The 24,555-nt window shown below is 40.7% G+C and overlaps 1 protein-coding gene across 26 annotated transcripts in view; it reads right to left on the bottom strand.

Annotated features, from left to right (window-relative positions):
- Window positions 1-24,555, bottom strand: part of STARD9 (StAR related lipid transfer domain containing 9) — a 206,828-nt gene that overhangs the window by 82,863 nt on the left and 99,410 nt on the right. For 25 of the 26 annotated variants that reach the window (XR_013520871.1, XR_013520869.1, XR_013520872.1 and 22 more), the window contains 5 exons: window positions 21,148-21,180; window positions 21,000-21,061; window positions 20,271-20,383; window positions 6,055-6,124; window positions 4,329-4,401 (listed from right to left, as the gene is read on the bottom strand). Coding sequence is in view for 10 of the 26 variants with exons in the window: in XM_078334028.1 (XP_078190154.1) it covers window positions 4,329-4,401; window positions 6,055-6,124; window positions 20,271-20,383; window positions 21,000-21,061; window positions 21,148-21,180 (351 nt within the window). In the remaining 16 variants the exon portion in view is untranslated. Of the gene's footprint in view, window positions 1-4,328; window positions 4,402-6,054; window positions 6,125-20,270; window positions 20,384-20,999; window positions 21,064-21,147; window positions 21,181-24,555 lie in introns of those variants that run through there. The other variant, XM_078334033.1, reaches the window with a different exon arrangement.

Genomic DNA, 24,555 nt, shown 5'->3' with positions numbered 1-24,555 from the left:
TACAAGAACAGCCTGGCCAAGATGGTGAAACCCCGTCTCTATTAAAAATACAAAAATTAGCCAGGCATGGTAATGTGTGCCTGCAATTGCAGCTACTTGGGTTGCTGAGGCAGGAGAATCACATGAATTTGGGAGGTGGATGTTACAGTGAATCAGATCATTCCACTGCACTCCAGCCTGGGTGACAGAGCAAGATTCAGACTCATTAAAAAAAAAAAGTGCAAAAGGCTGGCATAGTGGGTCATGCCTGTAATCCCAGCATTTTGGGATGCTGAGGCAGGAGGATCACTTGAGCCCAGGGATTCAAGACCAGCCTGGGCAACACAACAAGATACTGTCTCCACAAAAAAAAATACAAAGGTTATTTTATACAATGTAAGTGTACACATACACACACACACGCGCACACACACACACACACACACACACACCTGTAAGTCCCAGCTACTTGGGAGGCAAAGGTGGAAGGATCACTTGATCCCAGGAGGCTGAGGCTGCAGTGAGGCATGATTGTGCCACTGCACTCTATCTAGCCTTGGTGAGAGTGACATCCTAGCTAAAAAAAAAAAAAAAAAAAAAAATCAAAGTGCAAAAGTTCGAAATTTTGAGTAACTCCAAATTTCAATTTGTACTTTTGTTCGATTTGTGTCTTTAGTGCCCTATGTATAAAACCTTTGCCTAATAAAAAAATCACAAAGGTTTTCCCAAGTTATCTTTTAAAGTTTAATAGTTTCAGATTTCCCATTTAGATCTGTGATTCAATATTAGTTAACTTCTGGATAAAGTGCAAAATATAGATCAAAGTTCTTTTTTTTATATATAGACATCCAATTGTTCTCCCATCATTTGCTGAAAAGGTTATATTTTCTTCACTGAATTGCCTTTGCAACTTTATTAAAAATCAGTTGCCTATACATGTGTGTGTCTATTTTGGACTCTATTCTGTTCCAGTAATCTATTTGTCTATCTTAACACTAACACCACACTATCTTGGTTACTGTAGCTTTAAGCAGCATATGGTTTATCTCAGAGAATACTCCATGTGCACTTGAAAATATGTGTATTCTGTGATGTTAAATGAAGTGTTCTAAAAATGTCAGTGGGTCACATAGTTCAATAATGTTGCTTAAATCTTCTATTTCCTCATTGATTTTTGTCTGGTTATCTACATATTACTGGAAATGGGGTATTAAAATATCCAACTAATGTTGAAGTATTTTTCCTTTCAACTCGATCCATTTTTTCATGTTATTTTGAGGTTTGGTTGAGAGTGCATACATTTATAAGTTATCTTTTCAAGGTACTGACTGACCCTTTATCATTATGAAATATCCCTGTCTCTCATATTTGTCTTAAAACCTATCTCATTTATTTTGAGATGGAGTCTCACTCTTGTTGCCCAGGCTGGAATGCAATGGTGTGACAGCATTTCACCATGTTGGCCAAGCTGGTCTCAAACGCCTGACCTCAGGTGATCCACCTGCCTCAGTCTCCCAAAGTGCTGGGATTATAGGTATGAGCCACTGACCCAACCTCTTCTTTGATTTTTTGATTATGGCCATTCTTGCAGGAGTAAGGTGGTACCGCAGTGTGGTTTTGATTTGCATTTCCCTGATAATCAGTGATGCTCAGCATTTATTTCGTTTGTTGTCATTTGTATATCTTCCTTTGAGAATTGTCTATTCATATCCTTAGCCCACTTTTTGATGGGACTGTTTTTTTCTTGCTAATTTGAGTTCCTTGTTGATTCTGGATATTAGTTCTTTGTTGAAAGCACAGACTGAAAAGATTTTCTCCCATTCTGTGGGCTGTTTACTCTGCTGATTATTTCTTTTGCTGTGCACAAGATTTTTGGTTTAATTAAGTTCCATCTATTTATCTTTGTTTTTGTTGCATTTGCTTTTGGGTTCTTGGTCATGTAGTCTTTGCCTAAGCCATTATCTAGAAGGATTTTTCCAAGGTTATCTTCTAGAATTTTTATGGTTTTGGATCTTAGATTTAAGTCTTTGATCCACCTTTACTTGATTCTTGTATAAGGTGAGAGATAAGCCAAGTAATGTAATGCATCCAGATTTAGTTTTGCTATTGTTATTTTTGAGTTTCACTCCATTAACCAGACTGGAGTGCAGTGGCATGATCTCGGCTCACTGTGACCTCTGCCTCCCAGGTTCAAGTGATTCTCCTGCTTCAGCCTCCCCAGTAACTAGGATTACAGGCGCCTGCCACCATGCCCAGCTTGTTTTTCATACTTTTAGTAAAGATGGGATTTCACCATGTTGGTCAGGCTGGTCTCAAACTCCTGACCTCAAGTGATCCACCCTCCTTGGCCTCCCAAAGTGCTGGGATTACAGGTGTGAGCCACCATGCCCGGCCTGGATGAGTCTTTAGGGTTTTCTCAGTATACAATCATGTCATCAGCAAACAGCAACAGTTTGACTTCCTCTTTACTGATCTGGAAGCCCTTTATTTCTTTCTCTTGTCTCATTACTCTGGCTAGGACTTACGGTTACTATTTTTATGGTATATCTTTTTTCAACCTTTTACTTCCAACCTGTGTCTGTGATTCTAATGTGTGTTTTTTATAGACAGGATATAGTTGGGTTTTGCTTTTATGCAGTCTGAAAACTTTTACTGTAGGCAATTCACACATAATGTATTTATTGTATTTCATAATTATTGATGTGCTCAGAACCATCCATGTCTGATTTTTCTTTTTTCTATAAATCTCATGTCTCCTTTGTTCCTCTATTCTTCCTCCATTGCCTTTAACTGTTAAGTATTTATATTAGTATGTACCATTTTAATTTCTGGGTTTTTCTGCCCAGAGAAGGCAGAAGAAATGTTGATTTTTAAAATTATAGTTTTGAGCTATTTTCTTTGTATGTGCTCTACAGATTACAATATGCATCTTTATGATCTACTTCAAAATAATACTAACTTAATGTAAAATATAGAAACTCTACTTAAATATATCTTTCACTTCCCTTGTGCTGTTCTTTTCATATACAACAAAGTACAAAAATGCACTATTGTTTTCCACAATCTTATTCTTTTATTGACATTAGGAGAATAAATGAGAAATAATATATTTATGTAGTCTTTTTATATTTACTTACATATTTACCATTCCCAGGATATTAAATTTTCTCCTACAGATTTAACATACTTTCTAGAATCACTTTCTTTCAGCCTAGATTTCATTTAGTTTTCTTGTCAGGTAATCTGCTAGCAATAAATTCTACTTTTTCTCTTTTTTTCCCCAGTCTGGGAATGTTCTTATTTCATCTTCATTTTTTGAAAGCTAGTTTTGTTTCATATAAAATTCTTGGTTGACATAAACTCTCTCAGCACCCAGCTTCTAAGGTTTAATGTTTCTGATGAGAATCTGGCCGTTCATCATGTAATTGTTCTCATCTATGAGTCACTTTTCCCAGCTGTTTTTAAGATTTTCTCTTTGTCTTTCAACAGTTGATGATGTGTCTAGGTGTCGATCTCTTTGTGTTTATTTTATTTGGAGTTCTTTGTGCTTCTTAGATCAATAAATGATTTTCAACAAATTTAGGAAATTTTTTGTTATTATTCTATTTTGGCGGTGGTGGTGTGGTGCTTCTCACTTTGCAATACTCATTTAATCTATTTTCAGACCACAGAAAGGATTTTGTCCAGCTTTATAGTTGCTTTTTGGGGATATGATTTGACCTCCTTATTCCAGCATTAGAAGTGAATCTTCTAATATTTCATTTTAATGCTTATTTTCTTTTCAACCTTTTGTTTTAACTGTCCATACTGATCACACAGATGCAAAAGTGTTTTAAAATGTTAAAAATAAATACAAGCGTCCAGGCTCAGTGGCTCATGCCTGTAATCCCAGCACTTTGGGAGGCTGAAGCATGCAGATCATGAGGTCAAGAGATCAAGACCATCTTGGCCAACATAGCAAAACCCCATCTCTACTAAAATACAAAAATTAGCTGGGTGTGGTGGCACACACCTGTAGTCCCAGCTACTCAGGAGGCTGAGGTTGCAGTGAGCCGAGATCACACCACTGCACTCTAGCCTGGTGCCTGGCAATAGAGCAAGACTCTGTCTCAAAAAATACATACATACATACAAGCAGGATATATTTTGATTAGTCTTTATGAAATGCTTCCACTCATTCTAAGTGTATAGCTTAACAGATTATAAGTCATGTTTATAATATTAGGTTCTATCAGAGGACCTATAAACATGAGAGGAGGAGGAAAGGAGAAAAATAGGAATGAAGACAAGCAAGTAGTTTAAAGGTACAAGGAGAGGAAGAAATCCCACCAAACATAAGGGTTACTAACCTGCGAATAGTGGATAGTAAAAATGGCATGGGATCGGCTGCTGGCCTCATGAACATGGGTGGCTGCTGTGATTCTGTGTATACAAGGAAAAATTGTTAGGATGAGGATTGTTCACACATGATGGATTCTTAAGGATCCATAGGGAATATAAGAAACATTAGTGCTGAGGTTCACAGATGAGAATCATAAAACATACATATGTAGTCAAGTATAGTAAAGAGAATAGTCCAAAGAGGGCAGAAGCAGCATTCCAGGTGCTATCTGAGCATAAAATGGAGTGCAGTTTCATACTAAACTACACTAAAACTTTTTTTTAAAGCAAAAGGAGCAAAAAATTTGAGTGAAAAGGGAAATGAACACTAGAGCATCATCAACCTGGAAGAACATGCCCAAGATACACTCATTTTATTTTATTCTTTTTCTTAGACCAATTTTAATAAGACAAGTAGATGTAGAGAGCTTGCTAGAGAAGATAACTCAAACACAGAGAAAGTAAGTTTTGATTAAACAGAGAATATTAATTCTACAGTATCAGAAAGATCTTGGAAATGAGAACTGAAATCACATCAGTATCATGTTAAGCCAGGTGGAATTCATAATCTCCCTTAGAAATCCATTACAGTGTTAACACTTAAAGTCAGGAGAGTTTTTCCTTTATCTAAGATCATCTCACTGAGTTCTCTTCTCAGAGGATCTGGAGAATTGAAGAAAAGAGCCAAAATCTAGAGGCTGGTCTCATGATTCATGACTGACACTTAAAAATCAAGGCACTCAGGGTATCCTGAAGACCAGAAACAAGTGTCTCCAGGGGAGTTCCATGAAGCTCAGGAAGGCGTTAAATTTAAATTTCTTCCATTATGTTCAATTAACTTGGTCCTGCCAAGGCTCTACAGATTTTTTTTAACCCAGAAAAAAAAGCAATTTTTAGGGACATTTACTAGTAATATTCTAGGTAATTCATGGTAACTAACAACATGGAATGTTATTACATTTTACAATAGCTTTTAGGGGAGTCTACAGTACCTAGTTATTCATAGCAGATTAAAAACAGTCTTTTGGGGGGCTACCTTGTAAGTATGCAAAACTAGAGAAAAATGGTTTTCTGAAATGTTTACACTGTATTCTTCCTTATATCTATCAAACATGAGGAGAGGACAATGAGGGTAAGAATCTTTTCTTCCAAATACGAGAAGCTCTAAGTAAAGTACAGAGTAACTTGCCTAGGCTTACTGCCTAATATTATTATATCCAGAATAGATTCCAGCTTCATTACTAGTGAGAAGAGACTAAATCTTTTTTTTTTTTTTTGAGATGGAGTGTTGCTTTGTCACCCAGGCTAGAGTGCAGTGGCACAATCTCAGCTCACTGCAACCTCTGCCTCCCAGGTAGCTGGAATTACAGGTGCCCACCACTGCATCCAGCTAATTTTTGTATTTTTAGTAGAGACAGGGTTTCACCATCTTGGCCAGGCTGGTCTTGAACTCCTGACCTCGTGATCCACCCTACTCAGCCTCCCAAAGTGCTGGAACTACAGGCGTGAGCCACCACCACAACAAGAGACTAAGTCACTGCCCCTTACCCTGGGTACAGTAGTGTTCTGGGAAAAGCCTCCTGGCTGTGAACATCTCTACCCACAGAGACAATTTTAAGTGTCATTATCCACTTCTCAAAGGGAAATGGGAACACAGGAACGGAGTGTGAAGATAAAAGAATGATAGAAACAAACCTGTTTGCAATTCCCTCCTCCAAGAGTTGAATTACTTGCTTATAGTTGGTAACTACATGTTGAGATAAACCTATTGGATTTGCAAAGGAGAAAAAAGAAATTAAATGAAATTTTTGGTAAAGTTTAACTTTTTCCTACAGGTCTTTAACTTTCTCATTGTTATTTCTTTTTTTTTTTTCCTCCCTGACTATGAGAATATCATTCCTATTTCATATCATTTAATAGACAAAAATGAGGGAATCTGGTCAAATTCATTCAGATAATAAATTAAACCAAGAAATATTTACTGGAAACCTCTTGTATAGGTCCCTGCCCTCACAGAGATTATGGTCTATGATTCATACATTGACTATGCTAACAACAACTATAATTCCTTACAATTCTGCTATATGGATTATAAGAACTGTTCTCATACATTACCTCATTTGGCCCTCACAAAGTTCCTGAGGTAGGCCAGTGTTGTTTTCCCCACAAGGTGACAGACTTGATTTAGCCATCAAAAGACACAGTACACTCTTCTCTGTCCTCCCGCAATTTATAATCATAGTAAGTTACACTATACAAGACAATATGGTCAACTGCCACAGGAGTCAGAGAGATGATACATGATGAGGAATCAGAGGCGTGGTCAGGGCAGGTTCCATAGAAGAAGTGGGACTTAAATCTAGACACTATAGAATGGGAAGGCTTAGGCCAGACGTGGTGGCTTACTTTTGTAATCCCAGCATTTAGGGAGGCCGAGGCAGGTGGATTGCCTGAGCTCAGGAATTCAAGACCAGCCTGGGGAACACAGCAAAACCCTGTCTCTACTAAAAACACAAAAAATTAGCCAGGAGTGGTGGCATGTGCCTGTAATCCCAGGTGCTCAGGAGGCTGAGACAGGAGAAATGCTTGAACCCGGGAGGCAGAGGTTGCAGTGAACCAAGATTGCGCCATAACACTACAGCCTGGGCAACAGAGTGAGACTCTGTCTCAAAAAATAAAAAAGAATGGGGAGGCTTTAGATAGGTGAAAAGGAGCCTACTGGAATGAAAGTAAATCTTCATGGCTGGTTACTGACCAAGTCCCAAATGCCTCATAACTGTTCTAGAGAATGTCTGTATTGGAGATTCAAAAACAAAGTAACTTCATGGGCTTATTAATACAGGTACACCCAAAATAACAAAGTAACATAAATGAAAGCAGCAAAAATAATAGTCAATAGAAAGCAATCCAAGAAAGACCCAGATACTAGAGGTACTAGGCAGACTTAAAAGTAACTCTGAAGGCCAGGCACTGTGGCTTATAGCTGTAATTCTAGCACTTTGGAAGGCCGAGGCAGGCAGATCACCTGAGGTTAGGCGTTGAAGACTAGTTTGGCCAACATGGTAAAACCCCATCTCTACTAAAAATACAAAAAATTAGCCAGACGTGGTGGTGGGTGCCTATAACCCCAGCTATTTGGGAGGCTGAGTCAGGAGAATTGCTTGGACCCAGAAGGTGGAGGTTGCAGTGAGCTGAGATTGTGCCATTGCACTCCAGCCTGGGTGCTAAGAGCAAAATTTCTTATCAAAAAAAAGTAACTCTTCTTACTATTTTCAAGGAGCTGAAAGACAAGACTGTAAACTTGGGAACTATAATGAAAGGATAAAATGGATATCTGAGAAAATAAGAACTCAGTGTAAAGTGTAACAGCAGGTTAAACTTTAGCTGGAGAAAGAATGAATGAGCAGGAAGATAGATCAGAAACATACTCAAAATTCAGCAGAGAGACAAAAGATTCAAAATATGGAGGCTAGGTGTGGTAGCGCACCTCTGTAATCCCAGGTACTTGGGATGCTAAGGCAGCAGGATCCCTTGAGACCAGAAGTCCAAAACCAGTCTCAGCAACATTAGTAAGACTCCATGTCTAATTAATCAATTAAATATAAAAGAAACCGTAAGACTTACAGAGTACACAAGGAATAGGCCTAACATACCTATAATTATGGTCCCAAAAGAAGAGGAAAGAATGGGATAGAAGGAATACTAGAAAAGGTAATGGTAGTGGAGGGAAGGGGGTAAAAAAAGGGAAGGTAATGGCTAAGAACTTTCCAAAACTGGTAAAAAGATACAAAATCACAGAATTAAAAATCCCAGCATTTTTTTTAAAACCTAAATCTACCCCTAAGTAGATAAACTGTTCAAAGACAAAAAGAAAAATATTGAAAAATTTAGACTAAGAGATGAGTTCTCAGCAAAAACAGTGGAAAGGAAAAGACAAAGGTATAATTCCTAGCATCAGTTAAAAATTCTGTACTCAGGCTGGGTGCGGTGGCTCAAGCCTGTAATCCCAGCACTTTGGGAGGCCCAGGTGGGTGGATCACGAGGTCAAGAGATCGAGACCATCCTGGTCAACATGGTGAAACCCTGTCTCTACTAAAAATACAAAAAATTAGCTGGGCATGGTGGCGCGTGCCTGTAATCCCAGCTACTCAGGAAGCTGAGGTGGGAGAATTGCTTGAACCCAGGAGGCAGAGGTTGCGGTGAGCCATTGCACTCCAGCCTGGGTAACAAGAGCAAAACCCCGTCTCAAAAAAAAAAAAAAATTCTATACTCAGTGAACTTTACCTTCAAGAGTAAGAAAAGCATGCTGGGCACAGTGGCTCACACCTGTAACCCAGCACTTTGGGAGGCCAAGGCAGGTGGATTACTTTAGGTCAGGAGTTCAATATCAGCCTGGCCAACATGGTGAAACCTGTCTCTACTAAAAGTAGAGAAATTAGTGGCAGGCACCTGCAATCCCAGCTACTTGGGAGGCTGAGGCAGAAGAGTTACTTAAACCCAGAAGGCGGAGGTTGCAGTGAGCTGAGATTACGCCACTGTACTATAGCTTGGGTGAGAGAGCAAATCTCCAACTAAAAAAAAAAAGAAAAAGAAAGCCAAGAGAATTTGTTAATAGCAGATCTACACTAGAGGGAAAACAAGATTATTCTTGAAGTAGAAGGAACTGTGCAATACAAGGCAGGATATTCTTTAAAAATTAAGAAATATAAAAATGGCATTTAAGTCAAGAATGGACAAACTGAGTTGAAGTCTTATAAGGTTCTTTTATTGTCTGGGAAGCAGAACAATCAATAAATATTAGACTTTGTTAAGTCAATGGTCTATGTTGTAATCTCTGGAGTAACCATCAAAATAGTAAAACAATGTGTGAATAATAAGCTAGTGGAGAATATATATGGAATAATTTTTTAAAGTTATCAGACCAAAAAATATAGAAAAAGGAACATAAAACAGGAAAGGTAAAGAGAAAACACAAAATAGTAGATTTAAACCCAAATAAAATTAGTGATTACATTAAATATAAGCAGACTACAAGATCAAATTAAAGACCAAAATTGTGATGAAACAAAGGTAAAACAAAGCAAAAGGCAAATATTTTTTATAAAAAACACGTGAAATATATACAAAAACTGAAAGTAAAAGTAGAAAAGAAGATAAAAATACAAACACTAACCAAAAAAAAGCTAGGTTAGTTAACACCTGACAAAGTAGACTTTAAAGTAAAAGCATTAATAGAGATAAAGATAAATCCTTCACAATGAAAAAAGGTTTCAATGAACCAGAAAGCTTTAACAATTCTAATTTTGTATGCATGTAATAATAAAACCTCAAAATATATAAAATAAAAATTGGCAGAATTAAAAGAAGCAGCAAGAAAGTTTAACTTGCCTTTCTTAGTACATGTTAAAACAAATGGAAAAACAAAATTAATAGGGATACAGAAGATTTGAACTAGTATCAAACCTGATAAATGGTAATATATAAATACCAAGCCCAACAACTGTATAATACACATTTTCTACAAGCACACATGAAAAATTTACAAAAACTGGCTAATATGCTAGGCTACAAATCCAACTGTACTATGTATATTTCAAACTTTTTCATTATTATTGTACATTATGATGACCTGTGATCAGTAATCTTTAATGTTACTATTATAACTGTGTTGGTGCACCAAGAACTGTGCCCATATATGAAAGTGAACTTAATTAATAAATGTGTGTGTTCTGACTGCTCCACCAATCAGCCTTTCCCCCACCTGTCTCCTTCTACTCAGGCCTCCCTATTGCCTGAGACATAACAGTATTGAAATCAGGCCAATTAATTACCCTACAATGACCTTTAAGTGTCCAAGTAAAAGAAAGAGTCTCTCATTTTTTTTAAAAATTTTTATTGCATTTTAGGCTTTGGGGTACATGAGCAGAGCATGCAAGACAGTTGCGTAGGTACACACATGGCAGTGTGCTTTGCTTCCTTTCTCCCCTTCACCCACATTTGGCATTTCTCCCCAGGCTATCCCTCCCCACCTCCCCCTCCCACTAGCCCTCCCCTTTTCCCCCCAATAGACCCCAGTGTTTAGTACTCCCTTTTCTGTGTCCATGTGTTCTCATTTTTCATCACCTGCCTATGAGTGAGAATATGCGGTGTTTCATTTTCTGTTCTTGTGTCAGTTTGCTGAGGATGATGTTCTCCAGATTCATCCATGTCCCTACAAACGACACGAACTCATCATTTCTGGTTCCTGCATAATATTCCATGGTGTATATGTGCCACATTTTTCCAATCCAGTCTATTATCAATGGGCATTTGGGTTGGTTCCAGGTCTTTGCTATTGTAAACAGTGCTGCAATGAACATTCGTGTACATGTGTCCTTATAGTAGAATGATTTATAGTCTTTTGGATATATACCCAGTAATGGGATTGCTGGGTTAAATGGAATTTCTATTTCTAAGGCCTTGAGGAATCGCCACACTGTCTTCCACAATGGTTGAACTAATTTACACTCCCACCAACAGTGTAAAAGTGTTCCTTTTTCTCCACATCCTCTCCAGCATCTGTTGTCTCCAGATTTTTTAATGATCGCCATTCTAACTGGCGTGAGATGGTATCTCAATGTGGTTTTGATTTGCATCTCTCTGATGACCAGTGACGATGAGCATCTTTTCATATGATTGTTGGTATCATATATGTCTTCTTTTGTAAAGTGTCTGTTCACATCCTTTGCCCACTTTTGAATGGGCTTGTTTTTTTCCTGTAAATCTGTTTGAGTTCTTTGTAAATTCTGGATATCAGCCCTTTGTCAGATGGGTAAACTGCAAAAATGTTTTCCCATTCTGTTGGTTGCCGATTCACTCTAGTGACTGTTTCTTTTGCCGTGCAGAAGCTGTGGAGTTTCATTAGGTCCCATTTGTCTATTTTGGCTTTTGTTGCCAATGCTTTTGGTGTTTTGTTCATGAAGTCCTTGCCTACTCCTATGTCCTGGATAGTTTTGCCTAAATTTCCTTCTAGGGTTCTTATGGTGCCAGGTCTTATGTTTAAGTCTTTAATTCATCTGGAGTTAATTTTAGTGTAAGGTGTGTCAGGAAGGGGTCCAGTTTCTGCTTTCTGCACATGGCTAGCCAGTTTTCCCAACACCATTTGTTAAACAGGGAATCCTTTCCCCCTTGCTTGTTTTTGTCAGGTTTATCAAAGATTATATAGTTGTAGATATGTTGTGTTGCCTCCGGTGCCTCTGTTTTGTTCCATTGGTCTATATCTCTGTTTTGGTACCAGTACCATGCTGTTTTGATTACTGTAGCCTTGTAGTATAGTTTGAAATCCGGTAGTGTGATGCCCCCTGCTGTGTTCTTTTTGCTTAGAATTGACTTGGCTATGCGGGCTCTCTTTTGGTTCCATATGAAGTTCATGGTGGATTTTTCCAGTTCTGTGAAGAAAGTCAATGGTAGCTTGATGGGGATAGCGTTGATTCTGTAAATTACTTTGGGCAGTATAGCCATTTTCATGATATTAATTCTTCCTAACCATGAACATGGAACGTTTCACCATCTGTTTGTGTCCTCTCTTATTTCATTGAGCTCTGGTTTGTAGATTTCCTTGAAGAGGTCCCTTACGTTCCTTGTAAGTTGTATTCCTAGGTATTTTATTTTCTTTGTAGCAATTGTGAATGGCAGTTCGTTCTTGATTTGGCTCTCTTTCAGTCTGTTACTGGTGTATAGAAATGCTTGTGATTTTTGCACATTATCCTGAGACTTTGCTGAAGTTGCTCATCAGTTTCAGGAGTTTTTGGGCTGAGGCGATGGGGTCTTCTAGATATGCTATCATGTCGTCTGCAAATAGAGACAATTTGGCTTCCTCCTTTCATATTTGAATATCCTTTATTTCTTTTTCTTGCCTGAATGCTCTGGCTAGAACTTCCAGTACTATATTGAATAGGAGTGGTAAGAGAGGGCATCCTTGTCTAGTGCCAGATTTCAAAAGGAATGCTTCCAGTTTTTGCCCATTCAGTATGATATTGGCTGTTGGTTTGTCGTAAATAGCTTTTATTATTTTGAGATACGTTCCATCGATACTGAGTTTATTGAGGGTTTTTAGCATAAAGGGCTGTTGAATTTTGTTAAAGGCCTTCTCTGAGTCAATTGAGATAATCATGTGGTTTTGGTTTTGGTTCTGTTTATGTGGTGAATTACGTTTATAGACTTGCGTATGCTGAACCAGCCTTGCATCCCAGGGATGAATCCTACTTGATCATGGTGGATAAGCTTTTTGATGTGCTGTTGCAATCAGCTTGCCAGTATTTTATTGAATATTTTTGCATCTATGTTCATCATAAATATTGGCCTGATGTTTTCTTTTCTTGTTGAGTCTCTGCTGGGTTTTGGTATCAGGATGATGTTGGGCTCATTAAATGATTTGGGAAGGATTCCCTCTTTTTGGATTATTTGGAATAGTTTCAGAAGGAATGGTATCATCTCTTCTTTCTGTGTCTGGCAGAATTCGGCTGTGAACCCATCTGGACCTGGGCTTTTTTTGTGTGGTAGGCTCTTAATTGCTGCCTCGACTTCTGACCTTGTTATTGGTCTATTCATAGTTTTGGCTTCCTCCTGGTTTAGGCTTGGGAGGATACAAGTGTCCAGGAATTTATCCATTTCTTCCAGGTTTACTAGTTTATGTGCATAGAGTTGTTTGTAATATTCTCTGATGATGGTTTGAATTTCTGTGGAATCTGGTGATTTCCCCTTTATCGTTTTTTAATTGCATCTATTTGGTTAATCTCTTTTATTTTTTATCAGTCTGGCTAGTGGTGTGTCTATTTCTTTGATCTTTTCAAAAAACCAGCTGTTAGATTTATTGATTTTTTGAAGGGTTTTTTGTGTGTCTATCTCCTTCCATTCTGCTCTGATCTTAGTTATTTCTTGTCTTCTCCTAGGTTTTGAGTTTTTTTGGTCTTGCTCCTCTAGCTCTTTCAATTCTGACGATAGGGTGTCAATTTTGGATCTCTCCATCTTCTCATGTGGGCACTTATTGCTATGTATTTTCCTCTAGAAACTGCTTTAAATGTGTCCCAGAGACTCTGCCATGTTGTGTCTTCGTTCTCATTGGTTTTGAATGACTTCTTTATTTCTGCCTTCATTTCATTGTTTATCCAATCAACATTCAAGAGCGAGTTGTTCAGTTTCCATGAAGCTGTGAGGTTCTGAGTTAGTTTCTGGATTCTGAGTTCTAACTTGATTGCACTATGGTCTGAAAGACTGTTTGTTATGATTTCAGTTCTTTTGCATTTGCTGAGGAGTGATTTACTTCCAATTATGTGGTCAATTTGAGAGTAGGTGTGATGTGGTGCTGAGAAGAATGTATATTCTGTGGATTTGGGGTGGAGAGTTCTGTAAATGTCTATCAGGTTTGCTTGTTCCAAGTCTGAGTTCAGATCCTGGATATCCTTGTTGATTTTCTGTCTGGTTGATCTGTCTAATATTGACAGTGGAGTGTTAAAGTCTCCCATTATTATTGTGTGGGAGTCTAAATCTCTTTGTAAGTCATTAAGAACTTGCCTTATGTATCTGGGTGCTCCTATATTGGGTTCATATATATTTAGAATCGTTATCTTTTCTTGATATATCGATCCTTTATCATTATGTAATGTCCTTCTTTGTCTCTTTTGATATTTGTTGCTTTAAAGTCTATTTTATCAGAGATGAGAATTGCAACTCCTGCTTTTTTTTTGCTCTCTATTTGCTTGGTAAATCTTCCTCCATCCCTTTATTTTGAGCCTTTGTGTATCCTTGCATGTGAGATGGGTTTCCTGGATACAGCACACTGATGAGTTTTGGCTTTTTATCCAATTTGCCAGTCTGTGTCTTTTGATTGGTGCATTTAGTCCATTTACATTTAGGGTTGATATTGTTATTGTAAGGCCGGATGCCTTGCCAGAAGTCAAACGGACAGATTCATCACTCTCTGCGCCTGATAACTGCGTCATCACCCGAGCTCATTATCTGGCTTCCCCACAAAGCTTCCCCGCACCCGCCTCTGCATACCATGCCCAAGCCCACACTCAGCAGTAAATTATGCATCCAACCTCCAGCCCACTGTCAAAAAACCCTGCAGAGAAATTTTTTAAAGAAGTCCCACGATTCCCTGCCCAGCAACAGCCTGCCCCGTACGCCCCCAGCAGGCCCACGTACCCAAGGTCCTACTCGCCTACCAATGGCAGCTAGTCTCATGTACTTCCTACTTTAACTCCATGTACTTCCTGCTCCTCAATAGCCAATAGAAATGCCTTCTCTTTGTTTCCCCAGTAGTTACTCAAGGCCCACTTACCCAAAGTCCTGCCCACCTACCAATGGCAGCTAGTTTCATGTACTTGCTACTTTAACTCCATGTACTTCCTACTCTTCAACAGCCAATAAACATGCCTTCTCTTTGTTTCCCCAGTAGTCAATCAAGGCCCACTTACCCAAAGTCCCACCCACCTACCAATGGCAGCTAGTTTCATGTACTTCCTACTTTAACTCCATGTACTTCCTACTCCTCAACAGCCAATAGAAACGCCTTCTCTTTGTTTCCCCAGTAACCAATCAATTGCCTGCACTCCCCATAAAACCCCATGTCCTGAACAGCCGGGTGTGACTTCTCTGGCCCCTCTTGGACCACTGAGGTTGCCCAGGAGCTGAATAAATTGGCTTCTCACTTTTTTTATACCTGTCTCAGTTTCCGTATTTTACCTTGGCTATAAATCTTTCAGTTATGTGTGAATTTTATACTGCCATTTTGATGCTATCTGGCTGTTTTGCCCGTTAGTTGATGCAGATTCTTCATTTTGTTGATGCTCTTTAGCATTTGGTATGTTTTTGGAGTGGCTGGTACTGGTTGTTCCTTTCTATGTGTAGTGCCTCTTTCAGGAGCTCTTATAAAGCAGGCCTGGTGGTGACAAAATCTCTGAGTACTTTCTTGATCGTGAAGGATTTTATTTTTCCTTCACTTATGAATCTCAGTTTGGCTGGATATGAAATTCTGGGTTGAAAGTTCTTTTCTTTAAGGATGTTGAATATTAGCCCCCACTCTCTTCTGGCTTGTAGGGTTCCTGCCGAGAGATCTGCTGTGAGTCTGATGGGCTTCCCTTTGTGGGTAATCCGACCTTTCTCTCTGGCTGCCTGTAGCATTTTCTCCTTCATTTCAACCCTGGTGAATCTGACGATTTTGTGCCTTGGGGTTGCTCTTCTTGTGGAATATCTTTATGGTGTTCTCTGTATTTCCTGGACTTGAATATTGGCCTGCCTTGCTAGGTTGGGGAAGTTTTCCTGGATAATATCCTGAAGAGTACTTTCCAGCTTGGATTCATTCTGTTCGTCACATTCAGGTACACCTATCAAACGTAGATTGGGTCTCTTCATGTAGTCCCACATTTTTTGAAGACTTTGTTCATTCCTTTTTGCACTTTTTTCCTCTAATCTTACCTTCTCGTCTTATTTCATTGAGTTGATCCTCGACCTCTGATATCCTTTCTTCTGCTTGTTCAATTCCTCTATTGAGATTTGTGCATGCTTTGTGAAGTTCTCGTGTTGTGTTTTTCAGCTCCATCAATTGACTCATATTCTTCTCTAAGTTGTCCATTCTTGTTATCATTTCATCAAATCTTTTTTCAAGGTTCTTAGTTTCTTTGCATTAAGTTAGAACATGTTCTTTTAGCTCACAGAAGTTTCTCATTACCCACCTTCTGAAGTCTGATTCTGTCATTTCATCACACTCGTTCTCCATCCAGCTTTGTTCCTTTGCTGGTGAGGAGTTGTGTTCTCTTGTAGGAGGTGACGTGGTCTGGTTTTGGCTGTTTTCCTCCTTTTTGCGGTGGTTTCTTCCCATCTTTGTGAATTTATCCACCTGTCATCTGTTCAGTTGCTGATTTTCTGATTGGGTCTCTGAGTGGATGTCCAGATTGTTGATGATGAAGTTATTTCTGTTTCTTAGTCTTTTTTCTAACAGTCTGGCCCCTCTGCTTTATAACTACTGAGGTCCACTCCAGGCCCTGCTTGCCTGAGGGTCACCTGAAGCAGCTGCAGAACAGTAAGGGTTGCTACCAGTTTCTTCTTCTGCTATCTTTGTCCCTGAATGATGCTCACCAAGTGTCAGTCTGATCAGTTCTTTGTGAGGTGACTCTTTGGATATACGGGGGTCAGGGAGCTGCTTGAGGAGAGAGTCAGTTCTTTATAGGAGCTCAAGTGTGGAGCTGTGAGCTCCATTGTTCATTCAGAGCTGCTAGGAAGATATGTTTAAGTCTGCTGCAGCAGAACTGATAAACCGCCTTTTTTTTTTTCAGGTGCTCTGTCCCGGGGATTTAGGGCCTTATTTATGAGGGTCCATTGTGCTGCTGCCTTTTTTTTTTTTTTCCCCAGGGCTGTCCTGCCCAGCCAGGGGCAGCCTAGTCACTGCCTGCACATACTTTACTGAGCTGCTTTGGGTTCCGCCCTGCTGCTGGCTCCACCATGCTTCTGTGTGTATTTCCCTGTAGTCCTGTTTATATGGGTGTGGTTAGAACTGCCTCGGCAATGTTGGCCCACCTCTGTAATGGCAGACTCTCTCTGTTATGGCAGGTTGCCTTGGCAACGGCAGGCTGCGTCAGCAATAGCAGACTACCTCCGTAGGGGTGGAGTGCCTCGGTAATGGCGGATGCCCCTCCCCAACAGAGCTGGGCCGTCCCAGTTTTAGCTGTGCTTGCTGTGAAACTCTCAACCTTGAGCATTTCCAATTGCTGTTTTTTTGTTTGTTTGTTTTTGTGGGTGTGGGACCCACTGAGCCTGATCACCTGGCTCCCTGCCTCAGAGCCCCCTGTTTTTTGAGTTGAATGGTTGACTCTCAGGTGTTCCAGTCACCTGCTGAAAGGGCGCCAGGATCTGTTTGATTTCCCGTGCGGCAACCCACTGCACTGGCTGAAACAATGTCACTGCCCGGGAATCTCCTGGCCTGGCTTTATGTTTCAGTCCCGTTTAATCAGGTGAATGGGCTAACCTGCCTTCCCGGATCTCCAACTGCCAGTTTAACAGGGCAACCAGACCAGTGTATTTTGTACACAGAGCCCCTGTGTTGCAGCGCTGGCCAAAACAGGCACGCCAGCCAAAACAGCTGTGCTGGCGACCTGTGGTTCTCCTCCACCTGGGATCTCCTGGTCTGTGGGCAATAAAGATCTGTCTGGAAATGTGGCGTCCACTTACCCTCTGCACTTTCACTGGTAGCTGCAATCCTGAGCTGCTCCTACAGCGCCTTCTTCCTTCAGTCCCCGTTAACAAACTTTTTAATGGAAAGGCTACTCCTTTCCTTTCTTTGGATTTAGGTAGCTATAAAGGTCCAACTCACAATTCTGAATTGAAACTGCAAGTTCCTTAAGGGCCCTATATTTTCATAGTTCCCATGGCACCCAGAATAGCATAGGCATTTTGTAGGTACTCCATAAATTTCTGTAATAATTGGTTTCAAGCCAGAAACAACTTTCCACTTTAAAGTCATACTCACAGAATGGATGAGCCTTAAGACAGATGGGCAGGCAGACAGATAAGATAAATATATCAATAAAGAAAGAAAATATTAAAAAAATGAAAAATTTATTAAAATGTTATCACAGGGTAGTGAAGGGAATAAAATAGCTCAGTGTGACTGTTTGGGATCCTAACTTCCAAGGCTGGTTCTATACTATTTCAGCTCATGACTCCTTCACTGAAAAATGTCTACCTGTATTTTTAATGGTTTGAGAAAGTCCAGAGCAGCTTCAAGAAACTTGTAACAGAATCTAAGAGATTTTTCACTGGCTTAGAATTTTGTATTTTCTACCTCCCTCCCCTCAAGGGTTCATTCCATAAAGGTATCCAAAACTACCCTGGATCTTTGTTCCATGAAACTTTTAGTCCTGATCCTGTCACTGACATTGGATGTATGACCCAAGCTGTATGACCTTGCAAGAGTCATATTTTCTCTGGATTGCAGGTACTACACCAATCAAAGAATCTATGACCCCAGGTCTCCATCCAGGCTCTTGATACATAGAATTCTGTTCCATTCCTCTCTTCCAATCCAATGCAAGTTTCCCAGTTTCAATTCTGTCCCAACTCAAGCTGTGTGACTTTGGGACCCTTAACATTTTCCAGATTTCATTATTTTCTATATAAAGCAGATATTTGAAATATGTCTGAGGTCTCCTCTTATTACTCCTCCCACATATACACACACAGACTTTTAAGAAGTCTGACATCACTGCATCAACTCATGGTCTGCCACAAAAGTATTGATTTACACAGATACATACACAAATACAGAGTTTTACAGAGCAAACTTAAACAGGTTCCTAGCAAAGAAAATGGTATTTTTGTTGTTGTTTCTATGCTGTCATTTATGATGAAACATTTGGGAAAAGACAAAGGTAGCAGAATCAGTCACTGGCATACCTATTTTATCATCCATTTGCCATGTCCTGACCAGAGAAAACCGGCTCTTGATCTTTCATGTCCCACTCCTTATCAGGATCTAAATTAGCATACTTCAGCTGGGTGCACTGGCTTGCCCCTATAATTTTAGCACTTTAGAAAGCTGAGGTGGGAGGATAGCCTGAGGCCAGAAGTTCAAGACCAGCCTGCGCAACATAGTGAGATCCCATCTCTACAGTAGATTTAAAAATCAGCTGCCTAGGTGCATGCGTGTAGCCATAGCTACCTGGAAGACGGAGGTGGGAGGATCACTTGAGCCCAGGAGTTCAGGTTGCAGTGAACTATGACAGCATCACTGCATTCCAGCTTGGGCGACAGAATAAGACCTTGTGGCTAAAAAAAATAAATAAAAAATAAACTGGTATATTGCTATAGGAACATAAAATGCATATATTCCTTTTTTTTTTTTTTTTGAGATGGAGTCTCACTGTCACACAGGCTGGAGTGCAGTTGCGCAATCTCAGCTCACTGCAACCGAGTAGCTGGATTTACCGGTACATGTCACCACGCCCAGTTAATTTTTTGTCTTTTCAGTAGAGAGAAGGTTTCACCATATTAGCCAGGCTGGTCTCGAACTCCTGACCTCCAGCAATTCACCCACCTCAGCCTCCCAAAATGTTGGGATTATAGGCATGAGGCACCATGCCCAACCATATATTACTTGTTATAAGAGACCTGGAAGGGTAAAAACTTCATCCATAAAAGAACCCAACTGTTGCTACTTAATAGCAGGACCTAGCTTAATGACATAAGACAGATGGTACCAAACATCAAACATCACTACTTGGTTAAAAAACACATCAAATCCTACCGCATGTCTGATATCTGACATCATCCTATCTTTCCTACCCTACTGACTACCACCACCGATAGAAAAAGTACCATGGAAAGGGGACTGGTTTACCAGGGAATCACTAGAGGCCCTGCCAGATCCGGTGCCTGTAGACCTCACTTTATTCCCCCCAGTTTCCCCTGTCATTCACCATGCTTCAGCCAAACTGGCCTGTTGAAAACACCAAACCTCCCAAGGCTCTATTTCATTCCACTCCCACTTCCTGAAACACTTCTCACCTTGCTACACCATTCTTCACGTGACTGTACTCCTTTCAGGTCTCAGCTTAAATGTTTCCTCCTCAGAGAAGCTCTGATCACCCCATACAGGTGAGTCACCAATATCTTCCACTGCTCTTTGCCACTGCTACATCTATTTTTTTATTAGCCTTTATCACTACTTGTAATTGTTCGTCTTCTGATTCATACCCACCAGATTGTAAGCTTGCCTGTGAGGGTAGTACCATGTCTTTTCTATTTATCAACACTTATTCAGTGTCTAGTACAATAGTTGGCACACATTAAGTGTTCATTACGCATATGTTCAATGAATTAGTGAAGCTTCCCAGGCTTCAGTTTGGTTTCAAATCTCCAGGACCAGAGTTGCTCACCTTGTACATATGGCCCCATCTCTGGATGCTCCCTGACCCGCAGGGCATAGGATTTTTTTTTACTAGATTGCTTCAACAGATCCCGCACTCGTTCATTATAGATTTCTAGAAAACTAGAGAGAAGTAGAAAAGGCAACATAATTCTATTTTGAAAAAACGTAGAAAAAACACTAAGCTCAAAATCAGGAGGTCTTAGTTCCTGTCCCAGGTCCACCTCTGACACTCTAAGGCACTGATAAAACCAAGGTTACCTCTTGAGTCTCTTTCCATATATATACAATAGAGTTTTTAAAAATTGTATTTCTTTATTACTTTTGAGACAGAGTCTTGCTCTGTCTCACAGGCTGAAGTGCAGTGGTACAATCTTGGCTAACTGCAACCTCTGCCTCCCAGATTCATTGCATCTGGCCACAGAGGTTGTTTCTTGAGTGAGTTTCAAACATGACCCTTAAGCTCTATTGTTCCGTGAAGGCATCTCAAGGGCTAGAAAGCCAGGGTAAGCTGACCACAGAAAGAAAGACCTGCTTGTTAAGTCTATGGGTAGGAAATTATGTTTTCTACAACCAAGGGCCTAAGTATGTTTCTCAGCTCCTGTACTGCAAGATACTTCTTCTGTGGGTTTCTCCATCCCTGTGGTAACTCTAAAAGCAAAGAGAGGACAGCTGAACACGGTAGAATTTGGAATGGAAAAAGAACTACTGTAGGTCCCAGAGGATGTCAGGTTCTTACCTTACTTTTATCCTACAGGAGGAAGGTAGTGAAGCACAGTCTTTCTCCCTGACAAAGAGACCCTGCACAAACCAGAGGGTTGGGGTTTCACTGTAGGAACTATACAAAGACTTACTTTGAGAGGATCCAGTCAAAAGATAGTCTATACCTCACATATCCGCGGTGTCAGCCCAACAGAGGCCTGGAAAACAGAAAAGAGGAAAGCATTCTTGTTTACTCAAGGTAATGGTCTCCTCCAGAGAATACCCAGGAACCATCCTCAGGATGGGAGATAGGTGCCTGGACTCCTTGTTCTAGCCTCTTCACTTCAGGCAATTTCACTGGGGAATATAGAAGACTTTTATGTGCCAGTGCTCCAAAAGACATTCATAGGAGAAATGTACCAGATGAGAGGCAGATTATCACCATAAAAGAAAGTAAACCCAGATACCTGCTTTTACAGAATGAAGGTTACATTATTCTTAGATAAAAACACTTTACCAATGTTCCCCCTTGATTCCCTATACCTCCAATCCCTACGGGGGGGCAGGGTTTGAGTACAAGAGTATTCAAAATACATATTTAGATCAGATGCAGTGGCTCACCCCTGTAATCCCAGTACTTTGGGAGGCCAATGCAGGTGGATCACTTGAGCTCAGGAGTTAAAGACAAGCCTTGGCAACATGGGGAGACTCCGTCTCTACTAAAAATACAAAAAAAAAATTAGCCAGACATGCTGGCATGTGCCTATGGTCTCAGGTACTTGGGAGGCTAAGGTGGGAGGATCACTTGAGCCTGGGAGGCAGAGGCTGCAGTGAGCTGAAACCATGCCACTGCACTCCAGCATGAGACTCCATCACAAAAAACAACAACAAAAACACACATTTAGAAAAAGGTGGTTTCTTTTCCCATCTTATACTCAGTGCTAACTTGTACTCAGGAAAAGGGCTTTATACTTTTTGTTTAGTAAACAATTTCTGGGGGGAGGACTCAAGATGGCGCTGTGAGAACAATCCAGGATTGGAGCTCTCGTTGAATACGCAAACAGGTGAGTCGGAGCTGCATTTCCAGACTGATCTTTGTTGCCCACAGAACGGGGAAATTCCCAAGTATAAAGAAGACGCGGGATGCCAGGCAGTATTTCTGCCTGGCGAAGCCGGCAGCCAAGGTGGCGGCGGCCGGCCCTACCCAGCACTCTCCACAGGGCGCGCATGTCCGGGTGCCCTGCTGAACCGGCAACCTGAGACGTGAGAGGGCTGGACTTGAGACTGAACGAGACTTGGACAGTGGGCCAGCCCAGGGGATTGCAGGGACAGAGCGTTTGGGATAGCCCAGTGGGATGAACAAAACCGCGATTTCAAACGATCCCAAGCAGATGGTCCGAGACACTGTGGGGAAGGGGCGTCCACCATCACCGAGGCAACCCGCCCCAACTGAGATACACGCCCACTGCTGACGCAGCCTGCCGTTGCTGAGGCAACCCGCTACAACAGAGAGACTCCGCCGCAGGGCGTGGTGGAGACCACAGCAGAACAGCAGAGCCTGCAGCAATACCGCGAACCTCAGAACAGAAGGGCGGAGCCTCGGCAGGCAAACAGTGGCTAGTCTGCCTCCTAGCTGGGCAGAACACCTCAACGGACATCCAAATATAAAGCCTGAACCCCCCAACACAGAGCATTTGAGAAAAAAGAAGCTTTTTTAATGAGCTATGTTGCAGCAAAATCAAACATAGCAGCCTAACAGCCCTGAATGAAAAACAGAGCTCACAGCTCAGCAATTGAGCTCCTATAAAGTACAGACTGTCTCCTCAAGCAGCTCCCTGACCCCTCTATATCCAGAAGACTGACATTTGGCAGGCACCATCCTGGGACAAATATAGCAGAAAAAGAAACTGGTAGTATCCCTCGCTGTGCCACAGCTGCTAGAGGTGCACCCCCGACAAGCAGGGCCTGGAGTGGACCTCAGCAGTCGTACAGTGAAGGAGCTAGACTGGTAGAAGAAAAACCAAGTGACAGAAATACTTCATCATCAACAATCTGGGTGTCCACTCAGAGACCCAATCGAAAAGTCAGCAACTACGCAGACGACAAGTGGATAAATCCACAAAGATGGGAAGAAACCAGCGAAAAAAGGAGGAAAACACCCGAAACCAGAACACCTCGCCTCCTAGAAAGGACCAAAACCCCTCACCAGCAAGGGAACAAAGCTGGACGGAGAAAGACTGTGACAACATGACGGAATTAGACTTCAGAAGGTGGATGATGAGAAACTTTTGTGAGCTAAAAGAACATGTATTAAATCAATGCAAAGAAACTAAGGAACTTGAAAAAAGAAACGAAAAAAGATTTGAGGAAAGGATAACAAGAATGGATAACTTAGAGAGGAATATGAATGAATTAAAGGAGCTGAAAAACACAATACGAGAACTTCGTGAAGCATGCACAAGTTTCAATAGCGGAATTGACCAAGCAGAAGAAAGAATACCTGAAGTCGAAGACCAACTCAATGAAATAAAACGAGAAACCAAGATTAGAGAAAAAAGCGCAAAAAGGAATGAACAAAGTCTCCAAGAAATGTGGGACTATGTGAAAAGACCTAACCTACGTTTGATAGGTGTACCAGAAGGGGATGAAGAGAATGAATCCAAGCTGGAAAATACTCTTCAGGACATCATCCAGGAAAATTTCCCCCACCTAGCAAGACAGGCCAACACTCAAATGCAGGAAATACACAGAACACCACAAAGATATTCCGCAAGAAGAGCAACCCCAAGACACATAATCGCCAGATTCAACAAGGTTGAAATAAAGGAGAAAATATTAAGGGCAGCCAGAGAGAAAGGTCGGGTCACCCACAAAGGGAAGCCCATCAGACTCACAGCAGATCTCTCGGCAGAAACACTACAAGCCAGAAGAGAGTGGGGGCCAATATTCAACATGCTTAAAGAAAAGAACTTTCAACCCAGAATTTCATATCCAGCCAAACTAAGCTTCAGAAGTGAAGGAAAAATAAAATCCTTTGCGAACAAGCAAGTACTCAGAGATTTTGTCACCACCAGGCCTGCTTTACAAGAGCTCCTAAAAGAGGCACTACACATAGAAAGGAACAACCAGTACCAGCCATTCCAAAATCACACTAAATGCTAAAAAACATCAACATAATGAAGAATCTACAACAACTAACGGGCAAAAAAGCCACATAGTATGAAAATGGCAGTATCAAATTCACACATAACAATATTAACCCTAAATGTAAATGGACTAAATGCACCAATCAAAAGACACAGACTGGCAAATTGGATAAAAATCCAAAACCCTTCAGTGTGCTGTATCCAGGAAACCCATCTCACATGCAAGGATACACAAAGGCTCAAAATAAAGGGATGGAGGAAGATTTACCAAGCAAATGGAGAGCAAAAAAAAGCAGGAGTTGCAATTCTCATCTCTGATAAAATAGACTTTAAAGCAACAAAGATCAAAAGAGACAAAGAAGGACATTACATAATGGTAAAAAGATCGATACAACAAGAAGAGCTAACGATGCTGAACATATATGGACCCGATGCAGGAGCACCCAG

The sequence above is a fragment of the Callithrix jacchus genome, chromosome 8, assembly GCF_049354715.1.
Source record: "Callithrix jacchus isolate 240 chromosome 8, calJac240_pri, whole genome shotgun sequence".
Lineage (NCBI taxonomy): Eukaryota > Metazoa > Chordata > Mammalia > Primates > Cebidae > Callithrix > Callithrix jacchus.
The sequence above is the reverse complement of the archived record's forward strand: the minus strand, read 5'-3'. Positions and strand labels throughout refer to the sequence as shown.